General features: G+C 40.5%; 1 protein-coding gene across 2 annotated transcripts in view; it reads left to right on the top strand.

The window, feature by feature from the left end:
• Positions 1-311: 311 nt before the first annotated feature.
• prex1 (phosphatidylinositol-3,4,5-trisphosphate-dependent Rac exchange factor 1) overlaps positions 312-14,654 on the top strand; it is a 133,440-nt gene continuing 119,097 nt past the window's right edge. The window contains exon 1 of one of the 2 annotated variants that reach the window (XM_054770870.1): positions 312-813. In XM_054770870.1, the coding sequence (XP_054626845.1) occupies positions 670-813 (144 nt within the window). In that variant the 5' untranslated portion in view covers positions 312-669. The remainder of the gene's footprint in view (positions 814-14,654) is intronic. The other variant, XM_054770877.1, reaches the window with a different exon arrangement.

Below are 14,654 nucleotides of genomic sequence, written 5' to 3'. Positions count from 1 at the left end.
CACATGAATGATCTTTAAAAAACAGCAGAGCACTCCTGCCATACAGAGTATATTTTACTTTTTACATTAGGTCCTTAAATCCTTAATAATGGCAGAGTGCACCTATAGGGAGGATCTCTGACATTTTTGCAGTATGTCCTTAAAAACAGCAGAGCGCTTCTGTCGTGTAGAGGATACGTAAGATTTTTGTAGTTGGTATTAGAAACAGCAGAGGGCTGCTGTAGTATAGAGGATCTTTGAAGAGTGCTTTTTTTTCACCCAACAGATTCTAAAAACAGCAGAGCCCTCCTGTCAGACGAGGATCTTCGTTTCCACGCACGTCTAGCTGTGGTTGGAGAGAAGACGGGTGTCACCACTAGAGGTGGCCCCTGCCTGCTTGTCTGAGTGTGAATGAAGCAGCTCCTCCTCCAGTGTCAGCTGTTGGTAGCGTTAGTTGTGTTGGTGGTAGTAGTGGAGTTGGTGTTGGTTCTCCTCACACAAGCGGACTTGTCCACTCTTACTATCCGAGCGTCACGTGTTGCTGAGCGGCATTGCGAGGCGAGCATCTCCGCCCTCTTGCCCCACCAAGGGGATCTTTTTACGGTGGATTATTCGAGATGGACTAAGCGAGAACTCAGAGCGGATACTCGGCGTGAGAAGACTACATTGTAGCGTTTTTAGGAGCAGACCATGGAGGAGGAAGACGGGCATCTGGAGAACGCCTTTCACGCCGTCAAGGAGTCGGACCGACAGCAGCGACTCAGGCTGTGTGTTCTCAACGAGATGTTGAATACAGAGAGAGATTACGTGCGGACTTTGCTTTTCCTACAGTCGGTAAGTTTGACTTCAACTCTCACCTTTCAGTTAAAACACGCTTGTACTGATCGCCACGCCAAATTCCCGCCACTAATCTTTCAATTCGATCGCTCCTCTCTAACACCTCTAAAATGGTCTCCTTGCTTGTCGTATAGGCAAATCTCTCCAATATGAAGCGTCGTCTTTAGTTCGGCGTCACTGATATAACCAGTAAAAAATCCATTTCATGTTTTAAAGTAGCATGTTTATGTTGTAATAAGGTGGCGCCTTGTGGTGGTAAATCAGTAGGATTTTGAATTAAGTTTGGAATGCACGCTCTCCTTATACTTTCTTTGCAGAAGTTTTTGTATTCCAGGTGTGCTGCTACTCACTTGACAGCTATGCTGTGAATTGCTGTGCTGTGACATGATGTTGTTAAAAAGGGCTTAATTCACAGCGCTCCACTGCTCAGGTTCACATAAGTTATTCAAGAGTAGGCCTATAACTAAGATAAGAATCCCCCCCACGCCCTCTCCTGTTTTTAGCACTTTTTCAACTCTTCGATGTAATTATTTATTTTAGTTGAATTTGATAAAATATGGCCTTTTTTTCATTATTATTATGTTTCAATTTATGTGTAATTTTATTGATGTATTAATTTCATTTAATTTGTATTCTTTGTCATCATGTTTTTCCTTATGCTTGTAGTCTTGCTTGCTTCTCTTAGCTGTTTCTCCAAATAGTAGGCAGCATACGGCGCATGGGCCATGTACAACCTGCCATGCGATTTTTACCATTTATTTAAAAAAAAAAAGAAAAAAAAGGTGTGCGCTACTACAGTGCATTTTTATTATTCCACTTTCCTTTTTTCATTTCCCTGCCTCCCTAACAGAGTCAAAAATCAGTCTAGGCGAGGCTACAAAGCAATTAGTTGTTAGCATTCTATTTTTACAGTTGTTGCAAGTTTGTCACTGTTGGTTTCATTTGGGTCACATGTTAGTTATCCTTACATTGTTATGTTGTTCACACGCGTTATGTAACACTGCAACTATTATACACTCAGTCATATAGAGGATCTTTGAGGAGCGTTTTTGCAGTAGGCTGCAAACAGCGGAGCGCTCTTGTCAAATATTGTAGAGGATCTTTGACTAGCGGTTTGCAGTAGGTCCTTAAGCAGAGCCCTCTTGTCATATAGAGGATCTTTACTGTTTTTGCAGCAGATTGCTAAAAACAGCAGAGCACTCCTGTCAATAAAGAGGCTGTTGGATGAACGTTTTTGCAGTAGATCCTTAAAAACAGCAAAGCTCACTGTTCATGTAGAGCAGGGGTTGGGAACCTTTTTGGCTAAGAGAGTCATGAAAGCCACATAAGGCCCTGAGAGGCGTATAATATTGTTTAACATTGAATACAACTAAATCCCTACATTTTTAAGCAAGGCCAACAATTTTAGAATATAATAAGTCTCTGAATTTATTCTTTTTAATAACATTATACTGAAGCTAACCAATAATAAATAAAATACTTCTTACAATTAATGCGACTTCTGGTGCTTCATGGTTTTGTACGATACTCTTCATTTTTCTTTCGTTTCGCCATAATTTTCATCAAAAGGGTTTGCTCTGCAGAATTAGCTAGCAGACTATTTGACCAAAGGAGGGAAGTGTATTTCTTGACCTCTCAATGACCCAGGTAGGTATACCGCATTATCCAGTAATAATTGAGTTTTGGACAGGTGGCCTTGGCTCTGGCCACCTGCATTGTAGTAGAAAACGGATGGATTAAAATGCCTATATATTTTTAAAGAAATTTTAAAACTGATTTCTGAAAGGTTTTATTTTAAAATGTCAGCAAAAAATGTAAATAAATGTTATTCTTTAAAAAATATGTCTGAGAGCCAGATGCAGTCGTCAAAAGAGCCACATCTGGCTCCCGAGCCATAGGTTCCCTACCCCTGATGTAGAGGATCTTTGAGTTGTGTTTTTGCAGCCGGCCTCCACCATCGGCGCCCGTAGCTGTTATTTCCAACAGCGTCAATGCTGTTGTTTAGGACACTAAGGGCCTCTGCGTTGCTAAACCTCATATCAACCAGAGGCCCAGGGAGGGAGTGGTCTCGCCTAAAACTGCTGTCAATCCACATCTATTAGTTAAGAGACAGACAGACTATCTGATCAAAGCAATCTAATCTACTCCCTTGCAAGAACACAGCGCCCAGTTAAACTCAAGCTCATCTTAAACGTGCTGTAACATCTCAATGTCAGATCTTTCAGTAATAAATCATTTTTAATTAATCATTTTATTTCCTTTTACAATTTCGATTTTATGTTTTTAACTGAGACATGGCTCGACAAAAACACAGCTAATGCTGTTCTGATTGAGTCTAGTCCTCCTCATTTCAACTTTGTTTCTGAAATGTGACAAAACCAGAGTGGTGGGGGTGTTTGTGGCTTATTCAGGGACAATATACTCTTTTTTTTTCTTCTTTTGAGTATGTGTCTTTCAAAATAGTGTTAAAACAAACTTCCACACTTTATATTACATTTACAAACCACCACAGATTTGTTTTATTGATGATTTTACTGAATTACTTTCAGTTTTGTGCACTGATTTTGACTGTTTGGTCATTACAGGGGACTTGAACATGCATGTGGAGGTAGCTAATGACGGGCATGCTAAAGAACTCACTGCTGTCCTTGAAATGTTTGGTCTAACTCAGCATGTGACTGAACCTACCCAGAGCAGAGGTCACACTCTTGATTTGATCATTAATAAGGGTGTTGCTATTTCAAATGTGAATGTTGTGGATGTTGCTTTGTCTGATCACTTTTGTGTTTTGTTTGACGTGTCTTTTACACCAAACCAGCAGTTGGTTCTGCAGGTGTTCAGGGAAGACTTATTTAATAACAGCACAGGGACACAGTTTATTGCAAGGATTAAGTTTGAAAACGTCCCGTGTTCTAACGTTGATGATCTGTTGAGCGCTTGTACATCAAGTGTTGTAGATGTTTTGGATACCATTGCTCCTGTCAAGGTTAGAATGGTTAAAAGTAAGCAAAAGGCACCATGGAGAAAAGAAGAGTCTGTCACGGCACAGAAAAGGGAGTTCCGGAGATGGAAATGGCGTAAGTCAAAGCTCCAGTTTCATTATGAGGTTTACAAAGAAAAGCGTTGTGTTTCCAACCAAACCTTGCGTAGAACAAGGGAGAGTTATTTTTCTGAAATCATCACCAATAGTAACAACTCTCGTGTACTGTTTGCTACAGTGAACAAATTAACACACCCACCAGTTTCACTGCCTTACAACTCATTTCTACATGTAAGTGCAATGAGTTTGCAACATTAACAACTTCAAAGTATAAAAAATGCAATCATTACCACAACACAAATAACTATTCTGCAGCCAGCTAGACACCTCGAGCTGACACATTTCACACCTGTCATTGACAAAACAGTCAAAGAGATCATCTGCAGTCTGGGTCCATCAACGTGCTGCCTTGATAAGTCACCCACTAGATTTCTGAAGTCTGTGCTGAGCAGTTTGCTACCACAACTCACGCATCTAGTTAACATCTCACTTCAAACTGGAACATTTCCAAAGCCCTAAAACTGCTGTCATTAAGCCTCTTCTGAAGAAGAGCAGTCTTGATACCACAGTACTGAACAACTATCGGCCCATATCAAACCTGGTATTCTTGGGAAAAGTCTTAGAAAAGGTTGCATACCAACGGCTTACTGACTTTCTACACTCAAACAATGTGTTTTACACTTTCCAATCAGGCTTTAGGCCTCACCACAGCATTGAGACAGCTCTGATCAAGGTGACAAATGATATCTGTCTGAACACAGTTGCAGGCAAAGTCTCACTTAGTTCTGCTGGACCTGAGAGCTGCCTTTGACACAGTTGAGAGAGGTTAGAAAACTGTGGGAATTTGGTACTGCTCTAAACTGGTTCAAGTCCTATCTGCAGGACAGGAAGTACTTTGTTGGAATTCGTGACTGTGTCTCAGACCGAATGGCTATGAATTGTGGGGTTCTCCATGGGTCAATACTGGGGCCCCTATTGTTCAATCTGTACATGCTTCCTTTAGGTCAACTAATACGCAGCTGCAATGTGTCCTACCACAACTATGCAGATTACACTCAGATCTACGTGTCACTGACGGCCGGTGAACATGATCCTGCAGATTTACTTTGTCACTGTGTGACAAAACAAAACAACTTTCTCCAGCTAAACTCAGACAAAACTGAAATCATTATCTTTGGCCCACAGAAACAAAGAGAAAGTGTTATCAGTCACCTTGAGACTCTTTCGCTAAAACCTAATCATCGGGTTACAAATCTAGGGGTAATAATGGGCTCAGATCTGAACTTTAACAGTCACATTAAATCAATAACATCATCAGCTTTTTACCACCTTAAAACATTGCCAAAATCAAAGGAATTGTGTCTAAGCCAGACTTAGAGAGACTAATCCATGCCTTTGTCTCCAGCAGGCTAGACTACTGTAACGGCCTTCTCACTGGGCTCTCTAAACGAGCAGTAAAACAGCTGCAGTACATGCAGAATGCTGCCGCTCGAGTCCTGACTAGAACCAGGAAATATGACCATATTAGTCCAGTACTCAGGTCTCTGCACTGGCTTCCTGTCACTTAGAAAATAGACTTTAAAACAGCTTTGCTTGAGTCTCTTCATGGTCTTGTCAGGACTATGCACGGTGAGGCTGCGTTTCAGTTTTATACTACCAAAATCTGGAACAATCTTCCAGAAGATGTGCGACAATACTCGACTTTGGTGATGTTCAAATCCAAGCTGAAAACACTTCTATTCAACTGTGCATATGACAACTGAAAGTATTTTACTCCACTCTTCATTCTTAATCTCTTGTCATATATAGGATATTTGACTAGTGTATTTGCAGTAGGTCCTTAAAGACAGCGGAGCTCTCCTGTTATATACAGGATCTTTGATTCGCATTTTTGCAGGAGGTCCTTAAAAACAGCAGAATGTTCCTGTCATATAGAGAAAGATCCTCAACCATGTCCGTGGGCAGGGATGAACCGGGCCGTAGAAAGCTTTCAGATGCAATGATTAAATGGAATATAATATAATTGTATATCAATTTTGGAAATAAGGGCTATTATTTTTGTTATAAAGCCCATAGTTTTTGCACGTTTGACATTGTTTCATTGTTTCTCTTAGCATTTATTCCCAGCGGTCCTTGAACGCACCGTAGTTGTGTGCTATGAGACAAAGTGAAAGTCTAACTTTTCCGATGCTGCCACAAATAGACATATTTTTTCTGTTATTGAACAACAATGTTATAATCTTCTCTCTGGAAAAGAAATTACAGGCTTGTACCAATGGTGAGTCCGTATTTATTTTGTGCTTTTTTTAATCTGAAGTTGTTTGAATAGACTTTTCTGAGACCCTTATTTTGTTCATTGTTCATTGCAGTCAGACAGGATGCAATGCGCCACACTTTTGTTGTGAAGGCTTAAATTGTGCTTTTTTTTGTTTTATATACAACACATGATAAATAAATACCTTAAAATTCCCACTCCTCCACCCCACAGATTTGTTGGTCCATGAACTTTAAAATGTTGGGCATCGCCTATGAGGTTCTTCTTCTTCTGTCATATCAGGATTTTTGACTGGAGGTTTTGCAGTAGGACCTGGAAAAAAAGTTCACAGTACCAATTATACACTGATGTTAACAAAAAAAAAAACAGCGCCCAGAAGTCGGAGCTTATCTTGTGTTGTAAGACGGTCCAGGCAGCAGCAGAAGAGGGACGTGCTTTGACTCCCACCAGCACCCTTACCAAACCCCCTTCCGGGAGCAGTGATAAAGTTGCAGCCCTCAAAGGTTTATCAGTAGAATGCTGCTTTAAGTGAAGGGAGGTCAATTGGGCAAAAATATTGTAAATGTATTTTAGTGATTTTTGTTGACGTTTTAAGGTAAAAAAAAAAAAAAAATCCTAAGAAAAGTATTTTTTGGTCCACAGAATGATAAGATGTCTCCAATTCTGGCTGGTGCTGTGTTTTGGTACATTTTTGCAACTTTTGACTGTGAAAATGATGAAATTGTGTCCCAGCTTGGCCCCAAATGATGCTTATGACGCTGCACAATTCCCAGTTGATGGTTCGTTTTGGCACCTGAGCTCAGGAAACAAATAGAAAGGAGCCCTCTGCTGATAATCCTCCCTCTTGCTCTCCATCCAGAGTCCAGCTGAGCCTCCTCGTCTTACCTCAGCGGGAGCGCAGGCTTTGTTACCACTTAGCTCACTGTGGTGTTGATAAGATGGAAGGCGGGGGGGAGGTCAGGACATATGTTTTCAGTAAAGATAGAGTCAAGAGGACAAATAAATGATTGGCGGTGAAAAGCGTCGTCTGTTTATGAAGATGATAAGTGACGTTTAAGTGTCCACTTGGTAAAGACAATATAATCGTCTTGTTTAGTTTGACAGCTTGACAGCAGTAGTAAGGTCAATTGGGCTACATCCTTGAAAATAACCTAGTGTTTTCTTTGTTTGAATGGGATTTTTGGCATTTACGGTTCTCTCTGAAATGTGAAAACTTCTTACAGAAAATACATTTTTTTTTAGCTTTAATAATGATTTGACTGCATGAGAAAGTAGAAAGGAACATTTCACACCTAGGCATGGGCCGGTATGAGATTCTGACAGTATAATAACCTTGGGCAAAAATATCACGGTTAGCCGGTTTCACGGTATTATAATTACAGCTGTAAAATGTGTTAGTTTCTTTACTGAAGAGAGAAAAAAATTCAAGTCAAAACTGTGATTTTTAAACCATACAAGACCATGAAAGTGGAACATAATGCATGTATTTTAAATGAATAGAAAATAACTGAAATATTTCCAAGTAAATAAATAAAAGCAGCTTTCAATGCAGTCTACTGTGACTAATCCTGCTACTCAAGTCACAACACAATAAACAGTTTCGTATTTCCACAAGGTGACTGTGCTGGACCTCCACTTTCTCTCCTATTGTAGAAAGGGTATGATGCGCAATTTTAGTGGTTTTGAAACAGTGACTTTTTCATACTGTGTTATACCTTGAAACCAATAACCGGCCCATCCCGAGTCACACCACATGGTCATTTATGAACAAGTACAGTAATCCTTTGTTTATCGCGGTTAATTGGTTCCAGACCCGGCCGTGATAAGTGAATTTTCGCGAAGTAGGATTCTTTCTTTATAAATGGAATATTGTCATAATTTGAGCATAGAAAACCTGTTTCCAACCTTCTACATACGGGATTTTACATCATTAGAACCCTAGCACCCCAACAGTCACCTTTATACTCATGATACCCAATACAGTTGGTATAATCAGAGAATATAAGCCATTTAAGAGATAAATAATACTCATGCTTGTGTGTCTTAAAATGTGTTCCAGATGTGTGGACAGGAAGTAATGTCGTGGGTTCAGAGTTGATCTTTAGATGGATTACGGTTTACAGATTACGGATTACAGAAGACAGTGTTAATATTATGATTTTTACGATTATTATGTTATTATTGTCCCTCTTGTGAGATAATTCAAACCTGCAATAAAAGCCTGTTGTTCCTGCGATTAAGTTTACCACTTGTACAGTATGTTTAATCTACTGACACCTAGTGACCAGTGTAGAATACTGCATATTGCAATTTAATTGCGTGCTCTTAATGCCTTATATTTGCATTTTAGTTCATTTAGCCGTTTTTATTGCTTGAAAATGTTTCATTTACATAACATTTGTTTATGGGGTAACCCCTCGTTTACCGCGGTTAATTGGTTCCAGACCGATGAAGGGGTTTGTTGGGGTAATCATAATTGTTCAAAATACTTAATAATAAATAGGTTTTTACCTTCACCAAGCACAGCCCGGAGGTTTTGTATTGGCCGCGAACGAATCGGCTCTATGAGGCGGCTCGCGTCGTTGGGAGCCAATTGGGAGCAGATAGTTTTTTCCCCTCATCTTTTTTTCTGTTAAAGTGTGACACCATGGGGTTAAACACACATAGCACACAGAGGAGAGGTCTCAGAATTCCAATCTTCAGTAAAGACACAATTGTTACTGGATGCTGCTTTTTCTTTTTCTTCTGCACTTTTTAATTTATGTTTGCGTGGCGTTTTGTTTATGTTGTGTCGTTTGATTATTAATAGTTAGAAATTTTCATGCAGAGATTTGACCTTGTCAATTGAGATGGGTCTTGTATTTAAGATTAAGCTACGCCTTTATTAGTCAGACAGAGGAAATTCCAGGTTCGCAGCAGCCAAAGCAGAGTACAAAAGCACACAAGAGCATTGAAAGTGCAAAATCAAGGTAGCACAAATTAAGATTTTATATTATATTTTTGTAGCTGTTCATTGAGGATTTAAATACATACATTTCAATAGTAAACATTTGATATGATGTATTTTTTTACATTAGTAAGTCTTTTTACACAATACATATCATTTGGTAATAAATGAATTCAAAAGAACAAAAAATCTGAGTAGCCACTTGGGAGCCAAAAGAGCCGACTCTTTCTAGTGAACGGGGCCAAGAGAACCGGCTCTATTAAAAAGAGAAGAAATTCTTCAGGATCACGATCGGCTGCTCAAACTAACCCAAACTTTGTTTTTTTTAAACCCCATTATTATAGCTCATCGTTATACATGAGCTGTTATTGACTAAAAATGGTTAAACTCTCCTCCAATCTCATTTTTAATACCAACCTAGACCTTTCAGTTCCTGTCTTCAAGACGCTGATGGATGTTTGTTTTTCTATTCCCACAGTCTCACTGCAGCTTTTCTGAACATCACCTCTTCCACTAATTAACACTGATTTATTTTTAACCTCCCTTTTGTGTGCACTTCCCGGAATCCTCCCCGGATCTCTAGCTGCTGCACACAAACCTCATGGCCGCAGTGAAAAGGCACTGGTAGGTGGTGCTATGGAGCTCATTCAGGTAGTGTTGTAGGAGGAAGACGGGTGTGAAAAGAAGGATTAGAGGATTGTTGGGTGTTATCATCGCACATCGATGCATTTGCTTCCTGAGTGGAACCAGGCTTGTGTACAAGACACAGTCAATGGATTCCCTTGTTAGCATCTGATCAATCCTTCCAACTGGAGATTAGTGTTTTTCCCCTCAGAGCAGCGCTTTGTCGGATAAATATTGTTATCGAGTAACAAAATGTAGGACATCTATGACGTCATGGTGACCAGTGTTCCCTCTAAACTGCGAGCGTGCGCACTCGCGCACTGCTCTTGAATACTCTGCGCACCGCAAAACCATGCTGCGCACAAAATACAATCCAATCTGAACCGTCAATGAAACAAACATAACGATTTATTCTGTACCATTTTGCAATAGAACGCAGAGAGTGATAGGGAACAACAACAAGCGGTAACATACAACACAATGATGAGCACTGTCCAGCCAATGATAAGATCCTGTTCACATGTATTTACTTCCACAGCCAATCAATTCATTAACAGCGCGCTACGTAGTACATGCCAATGTTTTTCAGATCACCTATAACTAATGCAGCTTGCTAACCCCGTATTATGACGAAACAAATGGGCAGTGCAACTGCGTCTCACCAAGCCAAGGTAAAAAAAAAATGCGGTTCTTTTAAGGTGGATTGGCTGTCGGAGAGGCTCCAGCATACCCCTGCAACCCAAGTGAGAATAAGCGGCATGGAAGCCGTTTAAAAAAAATTTGGTTTCAGGTCACCCAGAACGCCGTGCATGAAAGGCTGAAACGATAAAACACTTTGCCGTTTTGACCTGAAAACCTTTCCGTGTGGACAGCCTCAAATTGGTGCCTGGCCAGAAAACATTCTCATTAACAACTGTGGCTGTAAGCAACCTCCTGATGTAGTTTTGAAAAAGGTCAAGATGACAGTAGCTGCAGTTGAAATATCATGAGTGGTCAGTATGCAGCAGCTTTATCTAGACATGGTCCGGTTACCGGTTTGAAGGTATAGCATGGTTTCCAAAAGTCATGGTTTCAAAACCGCTAAAATAGTCCGTCATACCGTCTTATGGTATGAGAGAGAGAGAGAGGAGGTCCAATGCGGCCACTATGCGGAAATACTTTGTCATGTCCTGTGTTATTCTTTGCAGTTTGAACTGGGCTTTGATGTGCTGAAACCACGGGCATGAGCTGTGTTGCCAAAATTCGTCAACTTAACCATCGCGGCATAGCTAGCTAACATTGACGTTGGCTTCCTCGAAGCATCAAGCGGCGCCAGTGTGACATAATGAGGGTGTGGATTTAGTATTTCACATGGCTTTGCAGCTATCAAACTAGCGTGTAACCACATAACGTGTAACCACATAACACTATTGAAGTACATTTTTGACATGTTAACGTTAATATCGTGGATATCATAAGTCAAGTCAAGAATATCAAGTCATAGCTTAATCGCTTAGAGTGTAAACAAACATGTATTGACACGACATATTGCAGCTTAAAACGTATAGTAAATTACAAAATCCACTAATATATAATTAATAATGATAGCATTATTAAATGAAAACGTACATGAAAGATTTCTTCAAAGGAATGCACATTTAGAAGGACCCCTTCATTTACAGCAGGTTTTCCTTGTTGTATACATGCGCAGTTTGAGCTCGGTTGCAGAACTCAATGAAGGTAAATGTGTCGTCATGCCACCGGTACTGCCGTCAATGAATATATTTGAAAATAACACATTTTAGCGCTGTAATTATAATACCCTGAAACCGTGATATTTTTGCCCAAGTGTATCATGCCGTCAGAATCTCATACCGGCCCATGGCTAGTACGCGCTTTAAAAAGTTGCTGCTCTGTATTACACTTCACTTGCTATGCTGTTTACAGTGAACTCATCAGTGCTATTAATGCTGGCGGAGCCTTACCGCTACAGCGTTTGTTCTGTTGTTGCTGTGTTGTGAAATGCACTTCATACTGTATGCAAAGACAGTTTTCCTTTCCACTTTCTCATACATTCCAAGTCAGCCATCCATCCATTCACTTTTTGTACGGCCTGTCCTCACAGGATTTGCTGGACCCTAACCCAGCTGTCTTCGGGCGAGCGGTGGTGTACAACCTGGACTGTCGCAGGCCAATTCCAAATCCTTATTAAAGTTTAAAAGAACTTCTTGTATATTGTATATAGAATGACTATTCATATTCTCTAATGAAGAGCGCTGCTGTCATATAGAAGATCTTTGAGTCGCAGTTCTGCATGAAATACTCTTTTCTGTCACATTGAGGATCTTTGACAAGAGTTTTTGCAGTCAGTCCTTTAAAAAAGCAGAGCGTTCCTGTCATATAGAAGATCATTGAGTAGTGTTTTTGCAGTAGATCTTTATCCTCCTCTCCTGTCTTATGTAATTTTTTTTAGGTCTGTGTGAATCATTGTGACAATTTTGTCGTCTCTACTTTCACTTGCCGAAATTCCCCAAACCAGAATGTTTATATTTGCTGTACTTCTTCAGTTAGTCAGTAGAATATCAGCCAGTGGCACCAGTTAGTTGAAGGTTACATTAATATGGGCGTGACGCACTGCCTGTGGAGACCAAACAGCCTGTTTAAAGCCCAGTTATAATAATAAACCCTCACAAAACCTCAGCAGGCGTCTGTCGTAACTCTACTACCTGCTGTTAAAAAAGGAAAGAAAAAAGCCCTTCTATTGCCCGACGTGTGCACTGCTATGACTTCAGCTCAGGGTGAGGTTGCAGTGGGCTGAAACCACCGGCAAATGGGAAGCCAAAAAAGAACTATTTAGAAGCCCCCCCACCCCCGTCTCCCCTCCTCAGAGAGACTTGATGCTAGTAGTGTGACACCGACAGACCAAGGAGCAGAGGAAATAAAAACAAATGAGAAAACACAGGCTGAAGATTGAAGCGGAAGTCCCACATCACCGTTCCTGCACCCACAATATTGTGTAGAGGCGTCGTCCTGTTTGCTACAACAACAACAACACTGCAGAGGAACACACTCCACAAAAACACACACAGCTGTTGTGATCTCACTGGTGCGTGGCCCAAAGGGAAGGATGGGATCTCCACATCTTTCCTTTTATCCCACAGCAGTGATGATAAATGAACTCACGAACAAAGTGGGAAACCACGATTATTTAGAGGACACTGACCCCATACTCAACACTGCTCCACAGCATTCAGACTCTGACTTCTCCTGTCAAATAGACCATCTCTGACTACTGTTTTTGTCCTTAAAACTGCTGTTTTAAAGTATGCAAGTGTAACGGATGCCAGCCTATGAGGCTGTACAAGTGTACGTTGGTAAACCTCACTCCCTCTGCCTTGAGAGCTGCGCTGAACACGCGGTCAACTGTCCGGGCTTTTGGCCGTGTGGTCAGCCCTCTCGCCTCCCTTTGCGAAGGTCCTGTGTTCGAGCCCTGGTGCGGGCAGTCCGAAATAGGGCGGGTTACTTACACAAGCAAATAACATAAAAGGATTCGCTACATGACAGGAGCGTGCTGCTGTTTTTAAGCACCTGGTGTTTGTTTTCTAGGACGTACTGCAAAAAGACTAGTCCGAGAGCCTCTGTAACCTAAGTAATCTGCTTCAAAAATACTAAGTCGAAGTTCCTCTATGTGACAGGCACACTCTGCTGTTTTTGAGGCTCCACTCCAAAAACAGGAGTTAAATAATCCTCTGTAACCTAGGTTCCTAAAGTGGGGTACGCCAATTGTGATGGGGGTACGTGAACCAAAATGAAAAACATTAAAAACACACATACGAGTGCGCCTGAATGCCTCACGGCTCAAGGAGAACAGAGCAGAAAGGAGACTGATCATGAAGTTGTTCATTGCTCTGTGTGCTTTATAGGAACAGATAAGTTTGATGATTATGTTGTGCATTAAGAGTGTTTATTCTGGGAGATTTCAATCATATTGTTGTTCCAATCCCCGCACGGCACAGGTGAAAGCCTGTCACTGTGAGTATGTGGGGTGGGGATTCCCCCGAAAATGAGTCTTGTATGTAATTTTGTACTTACTGATTTAACTTTCCCCTTCAATTTGGTATTACATGAATATGCAGACTTAAACTATAGCAGTTGTGTGTGGACAAAAAAGTGAAGCTCAAATTCAAGCCATTCAAACTGAAGGATTACAACATCAGACTGGAATAAAAGATATGTAAGATGATTACTTATCTACTGATCAGTGCTCATGTGAATCTTTATCAAAATGTCAGCATGCAATATACACATTTTTGACCCGGAATTACTATAAAATTAGTTAAAGGATTATATTCATTATTTCTAGTTAATTAAGTTAAAAAGGTTTATGTTTTTTAAGTGTGCAGGAGTAAGGGGGCACATGGCTTCAGGTCAAATGTCTGAAGGCGTACGCAACTAAAAAGTTTGGGAACCACTGCTCTATAACACAGAACACTTTGCTGTTTTTAGGAATCTTCTGCAAAAACAGAAGTCAAAAGATCCTCGATATGGCAGGAGGGCTCTGCTGTTTTTAAGGACCCAATGTAAAAAACCCCAGTCAAAGATCCTCTGTAACCTAGAGCACTCTGCTGTTTTTATGAATCTGCTGCAAAAACACGAGTCAAAGATCCTGTGAATAACAGGAGCGCTCTGCTATTATTAAGAATCGACTGTAAAAGTCTTATTTTATCCCAAGGTTCGAAAGCAACTTGTTCTGTTGTCACTGAGCATCAGGATTAGATGGCAGTTAACGATTATCATCATTATTAGTTTTTTGAAGTCATGTGTGTTGATAATCCATTTTCTCTAAAGCACAAGACTGCAGCAGGAATTTACGGAATTAAGAGTTAACAAGTCTAAACCACTGTAATACCCACCGGCATGATAAAAAAAAAAAAAAAAACCTCCACCCCACCTTCCTTCCATCAAAAGTATAC

Source organism: Dunckerocampus dactyliophorus, chromosome 1 (genome assembly GCF_027744805.1).
Source record: "Dunckerocampus dactyliophorus isolate RoL2022-P2 chromosome 1, RoL_Ddac_1.1, whole genome shotgun sequence".
In the NCBI taxonomy this organism is placed as follows: domain Eukaryota; kingdom Metazoa; phylum Chordata; class Actinopteri; order Syngnathiformes; family Syngnathidae; genus Dunckerocampus; species Dunckerocampus dactyliophorus.
This window is presented reverse-complemented; position numbering and strand designations above follow the sequence as displayed.